The 20,448-nt window shown below is 31.4% G+C and overlaps 1 protein-coding gene and 1 pseudogene across 1 annotated transcript; both read right to left on the bottom strand.

Annotated features, from left to right (window-relative positions):
* Positions 1 to 1,144: 1,144 nt before the first annotated feature.
* On the bottom strand, positions 1,145 to 3,123 carry LOC143536825 (uncharacterized; annotated as a pseudogene).
* A 7,868-nt stretch (positions 3,124 to 10,991) lies between these two features.
* LOC143535580 (uncharacterized) lies at positions 10,992 to 18,429 on the bottom strand. Its single transcript, XM_077029800.1, has 12 exons — positions 18,409 to 18,429; positions 17,728 to 17,791; positions 17,572 to 17,610; positions 16,337 to 16,462; positions 16,098 to 16,226; positions 15,728 to 15,985; positions 15,435 to 15,604; positions 14,327 to 15,053; positions 12,783 to 13,997; positions 12,292 to 12,678; positions 11,499 to 12,188; positions 10,992 to 10,996 (listed from the first exon to the last, which is right to left on the bottom strand). The coding sequence occupies exons 1-12, from the start codon at positions 18,427 to 18,429 to the stop codon at positions 10,992 to 10,994; spliced, it is 3,831 nt and encodes a 1,276-aa protein (XP_076885915.1).
* Between the last annotated feature and the right edge of the window lie 2,019 nt (positions 18,430 to 20,448).

Raw genomic sequence — 20,448 nt, 5'->3', positions numbered from 1 at the left:
TTTCTTAATATTTCACACTAGTCAATGCACTTCTTTTTGATCAATTGGCCATAAAGCATAAATTGTTCCAAATCGAAGATACAATTTTTGAATTGATTAGAAGATATTTATGAAACAATTTGTATCGCATAAAACTAGAACAATCTACTATGTTTATAGGTGTTCTTAGCACGTGTATAGGTTCGAGATTGACTTGGGATTTCTCACCAGAAGTTATGGTATTGTGTGCGTTTATGTGTCGGAGTTCTTGGATTTCTTGCTCGTCGTCCCTCACATGTGTGTTTGCTCTCGACTTTGGTTATGGTCGGTCATCGACACTAGTTATACATGTTAAAATAAACACAATAATGAATTCCTTAAGATATGTTATGCATCAACATTTGTATCAAAGATTCACTATATTACTAACAAAATATATGAGAGCTTTGGTTTTCTAAGGTGAGATTGTATTGTTTATGGATTCTTTCCTTAAGTAGTAAATTACCAGCTTGACATTGGTACTAATTTATGGCAAAGAGCTGGCACAACAAATCAAGTGGTTACAAGAATGATGTAGACAGTATGACCAAATTATTCCCATGAACCCACATGCATAAGTTTGGTATGGTGGTGCCATCAGTTCCCTCACCGAGTAAGGGTGTACATAAGGGCACTAGAAACCAGACTGGTCTAAACCTGTCTGGTTTGGGGCGGTTTGGCCCCAAAATGGGACCATGAACTAAACTAAGAATAAAAAACAGAAAACTAATTAAACTGTGAACCAAACCGAAAATGGCCAAGTGCAGTCCGGTCCTAGTTCTTTGCCTGTCTACACCAATTTTTGCACACCTCTAATATTCCCAACTTAGATTCTAAAGACACACATTAATGTTCTTAGTAGAGTGATCTATAGCTGTAATACAAACATGGTGAATAAGGAAAATCAAAATGTAATATAGTAAATCTAGGCTTGAATTATAAGAATCCACCAAGGTTCAATTTGTTCATGGATCATGACCCATAGGTTGTCACAAGCATAGCTATGATGTGCTTGGCTAAATCATTTTCCATTTATGACTTTAACTTGCCCCAGTTTTAACTAAATGGCAAAATATAGAGACATAACCTTCAAGGGTTGTGTGTACTAACTCCTTGAAGGCCACCGGTTAACAGGTATCGATAGGCCCATGAGTTTTCTCTAACGGGTTTTCATAATTAAAAAAAACAAGCATAACTTAAGACAAAATTACGGTTTTATTAGTCTTTCATTGTAACATTTTTAGTATGAAAAAAGAACCAACTCAACAAAATAAGTAAAGAACAAATCTAAGAAATAAAGAGAACTCTTCTATAGCTTCAAATTTAGATCAACGCTTTCCTCTGCCTCACAATCGCTGTTTTCTTGTTGGCCCATAGGTGCTCTTGCCGCTGGAAAGAAACCAAAAAACGGCGGTTGGTTTGGCCCGCCTCTTCCAGCCAAATGGCTAGGGATTTCAGATTGGTCCTAAAGAAAACATTTTATAAACTTATCATCCCAATTGATAAGATAATAATATAAAAGAATTTAAAAAAGTTGAAATACTTTTTCAGGTGGTAGTGTCTCAAACTGTGACTGATCTCCCATATAAGATGAAAGGTGCAACTTTTCGTTCAAACTTGAATCTGTTTGGGATGCTTGCGGAGGAGCTAGTTTGAGAAAATCTATTGTCAGAAGTTGGTTTTCTCTGAAATGGAGTCCCAAAACAAAACCATCAAACACCAATTTCATACCTCAAAGTTCAATTCCAAATCAATGCAAATATCTAACTAACAAGAACCAAATTTTAAGGTTTACTCACCTGAAAGACGGATGCGCCGGTTCTATGCTAGTAGTACCTCCATTGCTACCAGAAGCAGATCCATTTGATCTGTAGATTGGAGACGCATATGCAGAAGGCAATTTGCCGTTAACAGATGGAATCGATCTGCTTTCCAACAAAAAGGGGTATGGCCTCTTCATGTCAATCATCTGTAATATAAAGTTATAAACCTTAAACAATTGTACACTTATTTTTGCATGTTCACATATACATATGGTTAAACAAGATTAAAGAAAACCGCAACATCACCTTCTCTTCATGCGCCTGCAAGTGATGGTAGTTATTGCCGTAATAGCTTTGGTTTGAAGGAGGCTCCATCTTTAGATTTAGAACAGATGATGAAGACGTCAATGAAGTTCCAGCGGAAACATTCACCTGAAAATATTAACAAATTACAATCACCCAATCTTATCTAAAAACCAACATATATATACACAACAAGAACAACAATTAGATGAAACTATAAATACTATAAATCAGTAAATGTTTACCATTGATGAAGAACAAGGAGGCTGCAAATGTTGCGGTCTTTGCAGCATTAGATTTGGGGAAGGAGGCCAGAAAGGCGGATTCGATTCGTAACGCAAACCACCAAGATTTAGATTTTGATTTTGAGTTTGAGTTTGTCTCTCCCCTTGAAAGTTGTAAGCACCATCACTCAATAGTCTACTCCAACTACCACCACCGCCACCAAAATTCGTCGATTTAGACGCCGATATAGGGTTTACACCATCTGCTTTTGACATCCAAGGGTAGTGGTTGGGTGGCAATGTTGGTGGTGGTGGCGGTGGCCGAACATTGGAAGAACAATTGGTGAAACCAGTTGCGTCTTTCTTTTGTTTTGTTCCGATATAATCTTCTCAAGTTGAGCCACACCCATTCCTCTTTGTGGCACTTTCTTGGTCTTCAACTTCTTGGAAGACCTATGACTACTACCATCTCCACCTCTTTCGCGGCCTGCATCACCACCGCCGCCGCTGCTACTGCTATTACTACTCCTAGAGTTATGCTCTTCTTCAGCCATTGATCACTGTCTTCTAAACCCCAAACAATTCTTATAATAAGAATTACAAAATTACAAAATAGGTAATGCACAAAGATGGTTAATCTAAAAGATCAAACACCATCAAATTATTTAGATCACACAAGATCTCCATAACAAAAAAAAATAGTACCAATTAAAGCAGATTATACATATTTATGCATGATCACAACAAAATCATACCATTAATACTGCTTCAAAAAGTATCTACAGAAAGAATGAAAGATCAAGATCACCAAATTTCTGATGTTAATTGAAAATTAAATCAAAAATTGCAAAATCTAAAGTAACTATTTGAACCCAATTACTTTCTCTAAATTTCTCACTCAGTTAAATATAAAATCCGCCATGAATGATGAAATTCATATTATTATTTGAAGTTTAAACACTCATATGATCAATCTATTGGCCTTCATTTTGGTTTTCTTTGATATGAGTCTTGTTATATAGGGGTGAAGGTGGCACCTTTGATATCAGGAAAAATAAATATAATTATAAATAACGGATGGTATTAATTATGTAAAGGTTAAATAGATTTATGTGAATTAAATGCTCTTAAAAATATTGCTTTTTTGTTAATTACTTGCTTAAATATTTGGTCAAAATGGCTAATAATATACTTACTTAAAAAGAAAATCTTGGCTGTCTAAAATGGTTGAAAAGGGTGTATTGTTAAAAACAGGAGAAAAAGAATATATTGACTAAAATAGAAGAGAATAATGCATTGACTAAGATTGGAAAAGAAACAAATTTTGCATTAACCCCCGATGAAATATAGATAAATATAACGTTTTTGTATGAATCTTGTGATATGTGTGTGTATGTTTGGGGGTGGGGAGGAATTATTAAATATAAACATATGTATTTAATTGGTAGATATAATTTATGTGAATTTAGCTATTGTAAGATGTTTGTCCATAAAAACAAATGTAAGGTTAGAAGAATTTTAGGTAAAAACTTGTTGAATTGAGAATAGAATTATGTTATTGTTTCACTTTTATTTTATTTTATGTAGTGTTGATTGGTAATTTGGAATTATTTAAATTTCCATGTTTAATGAATTCAACTACAATTATGATACAAATTCCCATGTTTATTGAATTCAATTATAATTAATTATATAAGAGAAAAATGAATACAGTGTATATAAAGTCACTAAAATTTATGACAAAAATTAACCTTTAAAATTATTTATTTCTATGTTTATTACTATTATTATAATATAGTGTATCATATTATAGGAATTATAATTTATTATACTATATATTTTATGTTATTACTTGACTTAATTACTTTATTATTTACATTTATTTTATTCTAGTTAATATTCAAATACCAATTCATAATTGATTTCAATAATAAAGTACACAATTGTAAGATTCAAGCAAATAAAATAATTGAATCAGATTTTATTCGGATTATAATTATTATAATAATACTTATTATTATACATACTATTTATATTGGTTGTGCCCCAACTTTTGTTTTAAGTTTCAGTTTGACCTTATACTTTAATTATATGTTGTTAACTATTTAATTTTCATTTAAATTGATTTTTCTTTAATAACTTAGTTGGTTAACAAATAAAAAGAAAAAAAAATAAAAACTGACTTGTGCAATTGTACTCAATTTTTATTTGTGGACATATCGGTATAAACTTTGTTATTTGTTTATTTTGTTTTCCTTTCCATTGGCTATAGCGATAACCGATACCATAACGAATTGAAACGATACTGACCGAATTTTCGTCGTATCAACAACAAACCGAACATGTTTGATGCCATTTTGGTACACCCAAACCGAAGAAGCTTTGGCTCTCCGCAACACTATTATTATTATTATTATTATTATTATTATAGTGCCTGCATATATAATACCAACTACAATAAGAGTTTTATTAACTATTTTGTTGATAATAATTAAAGTTATAATTTATTTATTAGTGCTATATCTATGCATTACCATCTATTTTTATGACGTGACTAAACTCTCATCACTTTGAAAGTGACACATTTTCAACACCTGATACCAACATGTTAAAGACTCTTTGATAACTATAATTAATTGCGTCTTCTATTATTTATTTTCCGATAATTATATAGTCATCAACCTTTAAATTCTTTATAAATAAAATCTTTTACTTATCTTTTGTTTTTTTTGTCAAAAAGTGAACTTTTAGAAACAACCGGAAAACCGCCAACAAATTAACACTCACCACAAGCTGGAGGACAACCACAAAACTAACCAATTACATAAAGGTAAAATTACACCATTTGGCCAATTTACTTGACCCTTTCTCGATCTATAAATGTACTAAAGAAAACCCAACAAACTGATCTCCCCTATTATCGCGTCTATCTTGACCTCTTTGTTTTAAGAAATCCTTTTATTTCTTGCTCTCCAATAAACTATAATCACAATACAGTAAAACACATCTTTCTCTGATTCTTTAAAAATAATTATGTAACTCCATAAGCTAATAATAAGTTGACTTTGTACGAGGCCACAAAGGAAGTTGGGAATGTTATTAATAAGTTGACTTTGTACGAGGCCAATTTACTTGACCCTTGCTCTAATTCTTTGTTTTATGTTATTAAATGTATGTTTTAGGCTATTATTTAATAATTAATGTTTTTCCTATATTTTGTACGAGGCTAGAATCCCGTGTATTATACGTGTGTTGAATAAATATAATGCCATATACTTTATAATAGTACAAAGTTATGTTTAGAGAAAAACGCACGTGTCAAATAAACTCGAGTATTACACATACTAAATAATATATAATTTAATTTGTTAACAAATACAGTCGCTAAGATATGTTTTAAAAAAATTAAATTTTGACGTAACAATTATAATTTTTGTTAAGTTAATTTTTATAACGTTTTTTTTCAACTGAGTATTAATTTTATAAGTGACATATATCTAAAATATTTTACTTTATTAGAATATGCAGAATTTAACGAACATAATTTTGGAATATATGGAATTTAAAGACTTAAATATAAGCCTATAAGTAAAAATAAGTTTATTTAGAAAATTTATATTAAATGCATTACCACATATTATTTATGACTTGACTAAACTCTCACCACTTTAAAATTGACACATTTTTAACACTTGATACCAACATGTTGAAGACTCTTTGATAACTATAATTAAATGTGTCTTCTATTATTTATTTTCTGATAATTATATAGTCGTCAACTTTAAATTCTTTATAAATAAAATCGTTTACTTATCTTTCGGTTTTTTATCAAAAGGTGAACTTTTAGAAACAACCGGAAAACCGCCAAACAATTTAACACTCACCACAAGCTGAAGGACAACCACAAAACTAACCTATTACATAAAGGTAAAATTACACTATTTTGGCCAATCTACTTGAACCTTGCTCGATCTTTTAATGTACTAAAGAAACCCAACAAATTGGTCTCCCCTATTATCTCGTCTATCTTGACCTCTTTGTTTTAAAAAATCCTTTTATTTCTTGCTCTCCAATAAACTATAATCACAATCCAGTAGAACACATATTTCTCTTATTCATTAAAAATAATTATGTAACTCCATAAGCTAATAATAAAAATGACTTTGTAGTTTAGTGTTTTTCTTTGTTTTATGTTATTAAATGTATGTTTTAGGCTATTAATTAATAATTAATGTTTTTCCTATATTTTGTACAGGCTAGAATCCCGTGTATTATACGTGTGTTAAATAAATATAATGCCATATACTTTATAATAGTAAAAAGGTTATGTTTAGAGAAAAACGCATGTGTTAAATAAACTCGAGTATTACATATACTAAGTAATATATAATTTAATTTGTTAACAAATATAGTTGCTAAAATATGTTTTTAAAAAATTAAATTTTGACGTGACAATTATAATTTTTGTTAAGTCAATTTTTAAAACATTTTTTTAATACCACTTATTTTTTAGTGACATTTTGTAATTAACCATTCAAACCATCCAACCAGATAAACTTTATAAAAAAAAATCATCAAAGAGCACTTATAAAGTTATAATTAGGGGTGCAAACGAGCCGAGCTGCTCGCGAGCTACTCGGGATCGGCTCGTTAAAAAGCTCGAACGAGCCGAGCTTAATCGAGCCCGAGCCCGAGCTCAAGCCTAAAAGTAAGCTCGTTTAATAAACGAGCCCGAGCCCGAGCTTCACCTATCGAGCTCGAGCCGGCTCGCGAGCCTAAACGAGCCTGCCATTTATATTTTTAAAATATATATTTAATAATTATTAATTAAAATATATATAGTGTTACAAAAAATAAATAAAAATAACTAAATAATATATATATATATTATTTATACAGAAAATCATAATAGAAAATAATATATAAAAATAATTATATTATTTAAAAAATAACTAATAAATGGTAAACGAGCCGAGCCCGAGCCGAGCTCGAGCTTGAAAATCTACTCACGAGCCGAGCTCGAGCTTTGGAAATAGAGCTCGAAACGAGCCGAACTCGAGCTCGAGCTCTGTGTAAGTTAAACGAGCCGAGCTCGAGCCTGGTCGAGCTCGGGCTCGGCTCGGCTCGTTTGCACCCCTAGTTATAATGAACAATTATTATCACTATTATTCATTTTCATATAATAGTAGCTTTAGAGCCCGTGTGATTCATGAGAAACTCAAAATAAATATAATTAAATTATAAATTTTAAATGATTAAATTTAAAAAAAAACCTATATTTTTTCAAATTATAAATAGTTTAATAGTTCAAATTATATTTTCTAATGGAATATTCATACGATTACATGGTGCATTTTCACGCAATTTTATTCGTAATCACGAACTATTGATATAAGTTGTAATTATATTTATTAATGAAATACAAAATTATAATAAAAGATGATAAGCTATTACCTTATAAATGGCATAAAAAGTTAACATTATATATAAAATTAGCATGATTAAAACACGCTTTTGTATTATAGATTTGATATAGATGGGTGATAACTCAATGGATCCATGAAAATTGAATGAATACGTGAGAATAAAATTGTTATGTTATTTATTCATAGTTTATTATTGTTTTTAACTTCTTAGACCTATAAATATCGTTCATTAATTTTTACCACAATCATCTACTACAATGAAAAATGTTTATACATCGATTTAATAAAAAAAGAAGGTACATATGATTTAATTAAAGATATAAATATGTTTATTATACTGACATAAATACTCGCGTATATTTAATCTCTAAAATTTAGGTGTAAGGCCCCGTTACCGGTAGCCCTACTTTCGTGTTGGATTTACTTATAAACGCAGTTCTAAATATCAGAGTTAATTAAAACATTCGCGGAACATTAAAAACATTCAAACCATTACATTCCATGACCATAATTCTTGTCTTATCGAGCATTCATAGTCATTTAAAAACAAAACATAGTCTTTTTAAATAAAACATCATAGCAAAATCTTCAGATGCCAGCTTCGTCCAACTCTGCCATGTGTCCTCCTCAAGCTACCTGCCTCATTCTAATCACCTGCGTGCATACTAAAAGTCAGCTACGCTGAGTGAGTTCTAGTTAATCACATAATTATACAATACCTTCTTACATTTCATACTTAACCTCTTAACTTTCTTTCGTACACACATAAGTGCATATACTTTCATTCTTACCTTCATACTTTCTTTACATACATAATCATACGTTTTAAAGAGCCTTTCGCCTTATAACGTCACAGATATTATAAGGGTCTGGTCCCTAACATCACAGATATTATAAGGGTCTGGTCCCTAACATCACAGATATTATTAGGGTCTGGTCCCTAACATCACAGATATTATTAGGGTCTGGTCCCTAACATCACAGATATTATTAGGGTCTGGTCCCTCTTCGTTACCATACAACCATGCCTTTCCTTTGTTTGTTAACTTTATCGCATTCATACATATAAGCAAATACATTATACTTACCTTATACGTAACACTACAACCTGACAGTACGTGCAATATCCGAAGATCGTTCACGTACTAACAAGCAATCATTCATACATTTCACATCATTCATATAAGGCATACACTTATCACTTAGGATAAGTGTATTAATAAACATATCGAGTATGCACACAGCCCCGAAAACATAACACAGAAGTGGGGCTAGAAACTCACCTCAATGCGGTTGCGTTCACCGTTTACGGTTATTCCCTTCTTGAGCTGTGCACGACTAACTGTATAATAATTACAGTATTAAGTACCGCTCTAGTCATCTCATTGCTACTTAATTAGTCTTACACGTCTAAGCTGTTTTACTTCATTAAATCATTACCTGGTTAGTTAATCGTTACTCATTTACCTTTAAAGGTATTTTTCATAAATTGCCAAACTCCAAGGGCTGTTATGTAATTATATAATTCTTTTCTAAGTCCAGGGACCATTCTTTCTTTATATTAAACTCCTAGTTCGTTACTTTTCCCTTAACGAATTGGGTAGAGAATCACCCTCTGATTCGCTAAGCTCCCATAACGAACTAGCTAACGAATCACCCTCTGATTCGCTAAGCTCCCATAACGAACTAGCTAACGAATCACCCTCTGATTCGCTAAGCTCTCATAACGAACTAGCTAACGAATCACCCTCTGATTCGCTAAGCTCCCATAAAGAACTAGCTAACAAATCACCCTCTAGTTCTCTAAGTTTCCTTAGCGAACTAGCTAAAGAATCACCCTCTAGTTCTCTAAGTTTCCTTAGCGAACTAGCTAACGAATCACCCTCTAGTTCTCTAAGTTTCCTTAGCGAACTAGCTAGCGAATCACCCTCTAGTTCTCTAAGTTTCCTTAGCGAACTAGCTAAAGAATCACCCTCTATTTCTCTAAGTTTCCTTAGCGAACTAGGGTTAGGTCAGGGAACATTCCCTGACACCTTTATCTTTTCCGGCGCCGTCATCGCCGGAAAAACGAGATCTCACTCGTTCTTCCACCGTTTTCATCGTTTTTCGTCCCGTTTGATCCAAATTTGAGCTAGGGTGATCCCTAAACTCATCTTAGGTCCGGTTTATACCCGATTCCACCCGAATCTTGTGATTTAAACGGTTTAACGGTGTCGGCTCGTCGTTACGCGACTATAACTAACGGTTTAGGCTCGTACAATATTAAACTATCATTACCTCGGGTCGGTGCTCGTTTCCTTCTTGATTTCGGCTAGAGATAAGGAAGAACTAGAGAGAAATCTTAAGTGTGTGTTTTGGGTGGTGTATGGACATGAATTACCGTGTAATACCGCATGGCCGACAATGAACGTGTAATACCGCATGGCCGACAATGAAAATTACCGTTGTTGGATGATAGTCCCAAACTTATAACATTTAAAAATTTGTGTTTTTTTATGTGAAATAAACCAATTTTAATAAAAAAAAAAAGATATGACAGTAAGATTGTATAAAAATTAGTTTATATGTTTTTAGCATGTTATTATTATTATTACTATTATTATTTTGTTTGGAATATAATAGAAGTTATAATTATAGTCGGACAGTGAGATTTTAAAAATCATGAATGCTTTTTAAGAATTAAAGTGTTAAATGTATTTTATAATTTAAATTAAAAATAAGAAAAAGTACAAAATGTAAAACATTCACTTTTTAATATAAAAAATATTAAAACTATTATTTTGTATAAGTCATTAAATTGGAAAAAAACAATAGAATGTTATATTAAACATTTAAAACATATATTATAAAAGGATATCATTAAGAAACATTTGTTTTTTGTTAAAAATAAATTTAACGGGAAAAATCATGTTAGTATTATGGTGTTTTGATGTAATATAGATAAATGGATAAATTATGGAAGGTTTTAAATGACTTATTTCAATAAAATAATTAAGAATTAAAGATGAAAAGATAGAGATGCCACTTGGCAACATATTAAGCCAATTAGGGAATACTAGGTTATTGACCCGTGGGCGCCACGGGTGGAAAAATATAAACTGTTTAACATGAACCGTTAATATTAACATGGTAAACATAAGTTCATACATACATGTCGAAACGATAAAGATAATACACAATGGTTAATAACGTGGGTAACAAAATAAAAAAACTTTACTAAACATAACTTATGAAACAAAAAAAAATGCATTTTACAATCATTCTATAAATTAAAAATAACAATTTCATATATTACTAAAGAGTTCCTTATAAACAACATTTGTAGTTTATTTGTCACTTTTCCTTCCTTGTCTAATATTAGCATTTTAACACCGTCTCTACTCTTCACCCGTGATAAAGGAACATATAGATGACCATGCGTAAACACCGGTGCTCGTAGGTATATGCCAACTCTTGCTAGTGATTGGCCTTGACTTTTGTTAATGGTCATTGCAAAACAAACAAAAACAGGAAACTGTCGTCTTTTAATTTGAATGGCAGTTTCTTATCTGTAGGAGTTAGACCACTACGAGTTATATAAGTGCGAAACCCAATATTGGTACCTGAAATGACCTTGACTTCGATAAAACGCTTCCCCAAACTAATAACTTGTAATCTGGTCCCATTGCATAAACCGTTCTTTTGATCAATATTCCTTAGTAGCATTATCGGCACACCAACTTTTAGAACCAATCGATGATTAGGCATACCAGAAATCTTTAAACCATTCAGAAAATCGGGTGAGTGTAATGCTGAATCGAAACCAGAACCGACACTTTCAGAGTTGTCTAAACTATCAGAACTAAGATATTCAACTTCTTCGCCAGGAAAAATAGACAAAAATTGGTCATTAATTTCTTTGACAACCTCATTTAGAGGTGCAAGTATGGCCCTTTCTTGGAAATATGAAATATCATTACATCTTTCCAATAATGCTGGATAAACAAAATCAATCAAATCAGAAAGAGGATTGTTAGAATCACAAATCAAAAGATCATCCGGTATCTCTATAATGGCGTTACCATCATTGTCACCACCAAGTTTTCCTTCACCGAGCTCCAACAACCATTCAGCAAATCTAATGGTGTCTTCCAAATTTGATGATTGATATCCAACAGTTAACCTCATATTTTTGGTTAACCTAAGAACCTTGCATTTGGTCCAAATGTGGGATGAACTAAGTGAAGCATTAACAATGTCACTGCGTGACCCATTTTGTACCACTGGTAGGATTTGTCTGAAATCATCACCAAAAACAATCACTTTACCACCAAATGGATGTTGACAGTTGCTACGGTTACCATCTTTTATAACATCTTTTAAAGTCCTATCCAAGGTTTCAAAAGCATGTTTATGTATCATAGGAGCCTCGTCCCAGATAATGAGATCAGTTTTCTTGATTAAGTTGCAAATATCTGGATTTCTTTTTATTGAACATGTAGAATCCCCAGTTAGATTTATAGGAATTAAAAATCTAGAGTGAGCGGTTCTACCTCCCTCAAGTAACAAATCCTATACCGCTGGAGGCAACGTTTAAAACAATTTTACGTTTTGATCTTATGGAAGCCGATAATGTCTTCCATAAAAACGTTTTTCCCGTCCCTCCATAACCGTACACAAAATAAATACCACCCCTCTTTTGATCAACTACTTCCATTATTTGATTATATACATCTCGCTGCTCATCCGTTAATGAAATAAAAAGACGTTCAAACTCACCAGTCATGACTTCTATGTCATACGCTAGCTCCTCATTCATAAAACGATTTGTTGATGAAAAAACGCTATCATCATCAGGGAAAGGCATTGTAGGAAAACAACGGAGAGTACAATTATTTCCGAGACGGAAGTTCTCAATTTCAAGTAACGCAAGGTTCTTTAGTTGAGACTCTGAGAGCACCAAATCTGTAACGATAAATATAAAATATTAAAACTAACTGTTTAACTTAACATTTAATGAATGTGGGAAAGAAGTTCAAAAAATAAGAAATTAAAAAAAAAAATTGTACCTGGATTTTTCTGGTCATTTTGTTGTTTATAAAGAATTCCATCAATTAAATAATGCCAACACTTTTCCCATACGTCGTCCGGTCTAGATAAACTGTAAGTGATTAACATTGTAGCAAATAAACTACGTAAATAATAACCACTTGCAGTATGACTTGCTTCTTCTATAGCTTCTATATACTCGTTGTCATCGTCTAGAAGGACTCTTTTATAACACGCATCCCTGTAAGTATCACACACTTCACCATCAACAGTACGAATATCTTCAAAACACATAGGGCCTTTAACCTTGTTCAACAAAATTCTAAGATAGTATGCTTCATTGAAAGACGGAGGGACATGATGAACACGACCAATTGAGAAACCTCGTTTACGTAGGTCCCATGCCCTTTCATCTGGTTTCCAAACAAATTTTATTGGAAACTCAGCGTAGGTTAGTGTTCGAGCAAGAGCATATTGCTTATTACACTCCATCCAAGCAATGAATTTTGAAGAACTAACACTCGGTTTGTTTAAAACGTCTTCCACGTCGTCGTCATCTGCGAAAACAACAGTTTGTTGTCCAGGTAAATGAAACGGAAGCCGAGTCACAGAAGGTACTCTGTAATGGACGTCAAAAGCAAAAATTCTCCATGCAGCCTCACATGCAAAGAGATATCTGCAATCATAAAACTCCTTAACTTCATCGACCACTTGTCCTTGATCGTCAGTCTTGTCTTGTACGAGTGATATAGTAGCACGATCTGGGCCTTTATTAGTGTACTTAAACAAATACTTAATCGAACCCTCTTGATTACACCATTCAACATTGATATGGGCCTGATATTTTTTTAACAATCTGGTGTTAAATGGAACAACATGTCTGTTGTCTAAATTCACACCAGACTTGACAACAACATTACCCAAATCTCTTCTTCGGTAAACAGGAAACCCATTCGAATCAATTGACGTCTCGTTCTGAAATTTCTTTGGGAATTTTTTTGAACAACAATTATCGACCATGCACGAGCATTTTGGATTAGCCACACCGCAAGGACCATGCATCATGTGGTCGCTTACAAGAGAATACAACTCTGGATCTTCATTCGGATCTGGAATTTCGGCTGAAATAAATTTGTCTATATTCTCAGGATTATGAATTTTGTGCTCGGAATGCAAAAAAAGGCAAATATGTGCATGTGGAAATCCGCGTTTCTGAAATTCAATCGTATAAACAACTGCAAAATAACAAATAGTTGTAGATTAGTATATAATATTGACTACAAATATTATATATGTTAATAATATTAGTCAAATTAACATAATTTTCATAAAATAATTATGATCAACAAATATAAAGAAACATTACCGGCTTACAGCTTTCCAAAAAGAGCCCTATCTTTCAGGTCTTTCATTAACGAATCAAGCTTCATCTTGAATAACTGACACAATATATCTGGCCTGTCTTCGTATTTTCGATTTTTGTTTAGTAAAAATCTCTTGATTTATGGCCAGTTTGGGTTGCATGTTATGGTGAGAAAGAAATCTGGATAACCAAACCATCTACATATAGTCATTGCATCCAAATAATTCTGCATCATATAGCGAGCACCTCTGGTAAATGATAATGGTAAAATGATACGTTGCCCGGCGTTAGAAACATCAGAGGATCCAACCGAATGTATGTTTCTTAGGTTCTCATAAGTTTCAGACCTAAGATTTTTTTGTTGTGTGCGGATGTAATGCAACCTTTGAGTCTCTATCATTGTATAGGCATCAACAAACAGTTGTTGAGTTAACCTTCCGCCGTTTAAAATCAACGAAAAATCATGTGGCCTATCTTGAAACCGGTATGAAAAGAATTCACGCATTGTGCACTTCTTGCGTTTGCGCTTTGTCGACCCTCGAAGTTCACGATGAGCTATGTCAATTCTATAACCATCTTCACCATATGGAAAAAATATAGGATATTGAAGAGGAACATAACAAGGGTGCAATTCACTGATACGTTGTAAAGCTCCACTTTGAGTTGTAACAATTATATCTCGTTTATCAATTGCTTCACCAATATCTCCAACTATTAACGCTGCCACTTCATATGTTGTTGGCAAGTTGTAAGTCCGTGCATCTGTCTGTCGTGTTCCAATTATTTTCAACTTTAAATCCATATTTGGATTTTGTTGAAAACAATCCCTTGCCATCCGATAACTTTTAACCAATGGATTTTTAGAATCCAACATGTCTTTAAGATAATTATTTGGACATCTAATACTTCTGAATTTGATTCCGTATCCCTAAATAACAAAATAAACATCAGTTAACATATACATATGTAAAGAAACTTAAGTTGATTTAGTAAGGTATAAAAAATTTAGATTACAATATTTACAAAATGAAAATACTTACCGAAAAATGGATCGTCTATTTGATATTTCGTTCTCCGTATCGTAAATGTATAGTTGAGAGAAATGTGGGTTTTCACCAGACATAGGAAGAAGACTTCCCAAGGTATGATAGTTCTCTCCACCAAGTCTGAAACTGTAAGGCGCATTTCCTTTATTAACTGAATTATCTATCTTCCCACCAAGAGATGTAAACGAAAACATCGAATTATATCGCCTGATGTTTTTCAAAAAAAACTTGCTCGTACTATCATGACCAAGGAACAGATTTACGTAACTCAATGGTGCCGACTTCATCTCAGGAAGTTGCACGTCACCATAACTACAACAAAGTGAGTAAGTTGTAATCCCGTTGTTTGTTTTTCCTCTTTTGCTCTCGGCTTCCCATAATAATGCATTGCACATTCCACACATGAATTTTTGATCACCATGATCTAAATACGCTGTCAAAAAATAAATGAAATAATTTTATAAAAAAACAATATAAAAGTTATAGCAAAATTGTCTAAATAACATGTAGTGAAAAATACACCAACAATGATATAGATTATTAATTTTATGCATACCTATAGATATCCCTTCGTAAACATTGCCATGAGTGGCTGGTGCGTCATTCTCTTCAAATTCATCTAAGTTTGGCATACGTATGGGTTCATTCATATGAACATTTATGTGAGATGTACGCTGCGTTGATGACGATCCAACACTGAATGTATTAAAAGTGGCCGAACATCCAGGGGTTGATATATTTGAAGAAGAGGTAATATTTTGCCTCGTAATATTAGACAATGGTGTCAACTGATAAGTGGATGAGACATTGACATCTATAAACAAAAAGTAGTTTAATTATTTTAAAACAAATAAAATCCTTGATGACTGTTACAAACCAATTTTGTTTACTAAAAGAATATTGGAGCTGGTATTTAGTTGTATTACCTGAATATATTATTTGTTGTCGTTGATTTGTATTTGAAGTATTAGCGGTCTGTTGTCTTTCGTGTAAAAACATCATCTCAAGCATTTTTTTATCCGATAACGGACCATGTAATGTGCGAGTAGAAGAAACTACAAAATTAGTAAATAATTATAAGTTAACTATAAATGTAATCAATTAATTACGAAAGATAAAATTACTAAAATGATGATGTACATTAAATAAGTAAAATATTACTAACCTAAACCACTTTGACCGGTGGCGTTAAATGTGGATAACAATGCCGATTGTTGATAGTCTTGCCCAATTTGTGAAGTAGTTGAATTAGTTAATCTTATCGTCTTATTTGATCTGCTAACATCGGTAGCTGCCAAAATAAAGTAATTAGAAAAAGTATTTGTCTATGTATAAGTTAAAAATAAATTATATTAATATATATTGTATCAAATATATATCGTTTTTGACATGAGTTTTGTTATTTTAATGTTGAATATTATTAATCAATAATTACTACTTAAGGAAATTGTTTTTAACAATCTAAATTTCAAAATAATTTATTCTATTAGTATAATCGGGAAAGATACTTACCATTTGATGTAGAACCTCTATTTGGGTTAGTTCTTTTATTTCTCCTTTAGTCGATAATCATCTTTCTGTGTCTTTGATTGTCAGCGGCAATTGCTTCTTTCGTATGTATGGTGACAACTATTAATTTTTTAAAACAGAACAAATATTAAATAAATATTTTTGTATAACATATCAAAAAGTACTACATCCAAATGAGTAAATGATTAGAAATAAGTAACATGTGTTATTGGAGTTGGTACATATGGAACCTTCTTGATTGGTGGGATTGTGATTCTCTTTTCCAAAGTGTGATTGAGTAACATTAGTTGATGTGATTGGACAACAACCTATAAATACTTATTTGTTAGTCCATAAATGTAACCCTAGAGTAAAATAAATTATACCGGCTTATAATTATTATGTATAACAAAGTAAGGTATATGTGTTAACATATATACAACAAGGATTATGTAATATGTTCAAATTAACAAAAACCCATTCGCTTATATATAAACATCAATAATCAAATTGTCTAAATTTATATGAAATTGATTAGTATAAGAGACTTTCTAAAACAACTCATTTAGAAAACACATAGTTCAGTTTAAAACATAGATTGCTTGATTTTTATAAAACTTGTATGTAATTATACCTAAACATTCATTTCGAAACGGTAATATAAAATTATTATATATAAAGTGAGAGGTATTCCTAAAAAATGGAGTAAAGAAAATTATTTTGGTGTGACTCTTAAATGCCTTATAAAAAAATGGAGTACACAAAATTATTCACTATGTATGGTCAGTTTGTATTTAACATAATCACAAATATTTTATCACTCTAATAATATTTTACAAATTAAGATGGATATATGAAATTATATTAACGCCAAAAACATAAATACATTACCGTTTGATATGATACTCAATGGTTCTCTTAACGATGACACTGCACGTGTTTAAAATACGAATTAATATAACATTTACAATATAAGAAAATGTATATATACAATATACGAATTAATTTAACGTTTATAGGTAACCAAATCTATATACAATGACTAACCGTTTGGCTGATTTTTCTTGTTGGAAGATGGTGACTCTATAATACTGCGTTTCTTCGATGACATCTAAAATAGAAAAAAACTTAAGGTTAGCATATGAAATTAAATGAAATAAACAAATTAAAGAAAACGTAATTAGAATGCCCCATGGTTATATTTTTTTAACAACACATTGCAACATACAACAAAAGCGTCAAGACACATATCAAATAATTCACAAATCTAACATTTTTAAATAATATTTTCATACATATGAATCAATTACTTCATCATTCAATATCTAATGTAAAACCAATAATATATACAAAAATAATGAAAATTCTTTAACTCCTCTAAGATTGGCTACTTTACGTTCATACATTTGTGAACTACAATTGTATAATACGATTAAATCTTCATGGAATGGAAGTCATTAACAATCTTCAATAACAAACTTGATAACAAATAATGTATTGGGTGTTATGATATATATAGTTTCAAAGGTAAATCATGAAAGTAACGGAATATATAGAATTTACGTATTAAAGTTTATGTATTATGCTAAACATAAGTTAAGGGAAGACCAAGCTATCAATTTGGCTTAAATTATGTTTCTGGCAATCAAAGATATGATAACTTAAAATTATATTAGTATATTTACCTAATATTTTAATTTTTATACATGATTCTAAAAATATAATAACATAAGCCTCCAATTTAGCCATATTTAGAGGGATACTTTTTACTACTTTATTCACATATGTAAACTTTTGAAAAATTATTTACATACAAACAAATCAAATACTTCATGATTCAAAATCTAATGTAAAACCAATAATATCTTCAAAAAGAATGAAAAATATTTATATCATCTCAAATACAATCCATTGTTATAAACTTAATGTTGATCATATGTTATATTTAGTTAATATGTAGTATTTCAATTAGACTTATTGAAAATATATAAAATATACACATATTATATAATATGAAATCAGAAAAATAGGGTTAATAATTATTAGTATACTCTAATAGATAGGTATCATTATTATAAAGCCTTGGAAACATAAAACCATCATTTACTTTATTTGGTAAAATTGAACAGCCATTATTATATTTCATAGTTGCATTCCAAGGGTTTCTTCATCTCTCAAAACCTTTTAGAATCCATTTTGATAATGACGACCATTGTTCGTTGGAAATACTGTCCGTATTTAAGGAAATACGAATTTGTATTAAGTGATTTCACGACGGTACAAAAAGACAATATCGAGTCGGTTCTCTTGTTCAACAATCTGTGGAAGCATCAAATACATCAAATAGGACTTAGGAAAGAGATACCATGTGAACAAGAAACCAATCTGATTACTGTTTTACGGGAGTTTCTTGAAGAGCAAAACCAACCGGTTGTCCCATATGTGAATGTGAGGGAATGGTTTTACTACCCAAACCAAAACAAAGTGTTGATCAAGTTTGAAAATGGACAAAACAAGTTGATGACTCCTAAATCACTGTTAGAATCTGATGATTTGATTATGATGGAGAGCTCGATGTGTTGAAGCTTGGGAACGGAAGAAAGGATATTGCACACATGGATCTGGAAAATGAATTGAAGAAGAAGCTGAAATGGTTATCGGAATGTGATAACTATGAAAGCGATTTTGATGATGTGCCCGATTTTTTCGATTGTGATAATGAAACATTAGGTAATGCCGTTTAACAATGTTTTAAAATTAAGTTTATTATATTCATTTTATTATTATTTTTATTGTTTATGATAGTATGTTTGCAGAATTAGTTTACTAAAAATATGAGGATGTTTGATAATATAGTAAATGGTTTATCATATTGGAATGATATTATTTTTTTTATATTTTCAGGTGATGAAGCGATTTAAGTAAGTTATGGTCTTTAAGTTTGAAGAAGCAGATGGATGACGAATATGAAAGGTGATGTTGGGGTGTTTTGGGATATTTTTTTGGTGATTGGGAATTGATGTTTGATATTGTAAATTTTAAAGTAAAATATGTAGACAATGACCCATGTTATGTTTTTTATCCAAATATCCAGAAATTTGGATGTGTGTTAATTTAGACGGTATGAAAGTTTTAATCTTTGCTTTAATAGTCGTGTAACCCACGTTTATATCATACTAAACAGTATATTATTGTAAAAAAAACCCATTGTACAAATTGTATGGTAACAACTAACAGAATATTATTAATTCTTGTAGTATGTTAAAAAAATTGCAGATTCATACAATAAACGGAAATACGAGGGAAAGGTAGTTTATACTATGAGTAGAGCTGTGAAAAAAAGACCAAAATACCATAAATAAACGTGAGCCTTTAGTTTACAATCCAATACCAAAAGAAAAACATTAAACATAAATTAATATGGAAAATTCTTATTCACCATCGCCATCATCATATAAAGGAATGCTTGCCTTAGGTATGATAATCTTCAAGAGGATAAACGTTGTCATGCACGTAATAAAAAAGAATTATATTAGGTATGTAACATATTGTTATGTAGACTGTGTTTAAAAACAAAATTATTATAAATAATAAAACACTAACCATTTGATTATACGTGCTCATGTTTGACAATTTATCTGATGTTATTTGATGGCAATTATTGTTGACCTTGTGACTTTGGATTTAAGGATGCTTTACCATACACAGGTTGCACACCAAAATCGATGCGCTCAATACGGTCCTTGCTAAACACATGCATTACTAATT

The sequence above is a fragment of the Bidens hawaiensis genome, unplaced genomic scaffold (genome assembly GCF_021521415.1).
Source record: "Bidens hawaiensis isolate Kalapana, Puna unplaced genomic scaffold, B.hawaiensis_p1.1 tig00000780_1, whole genome shotgun sequence".
NCBI classification, from domain to species: Eukaryota; Viridiplantae; Streptophyta; class Magnoliopsida; order Asterales; family Asteraceae; genus Bidens; species Bidens hawaiensis.
This window is presented reverse-complemented; position numbering and strand designations above follow the sequence as displayed.

Excerpts from the sequence above, each read along its gene's own strand:
- LOC143535580 (XM_077029800.1), bottom strand. The coding sequence starts at position 18,429 with ATGGCTAAATTGGAGGCTTAT. Across the intron at positions 17,611-17,727 it reads CAAGAAAAATCAGCCAAACG|TGTCATCGTTAAGAGAACCA; the intron begins GTTAGTCATTGT and ends AAACACGTGCAG. Across the intron at positions 15,605-15,727 it reads TTACGAAGGGATATCTATAG|CGTATTTAGATCATGGTGAT; the intron begins GTATGCATAAAA and ends ATTTTTTGACAG.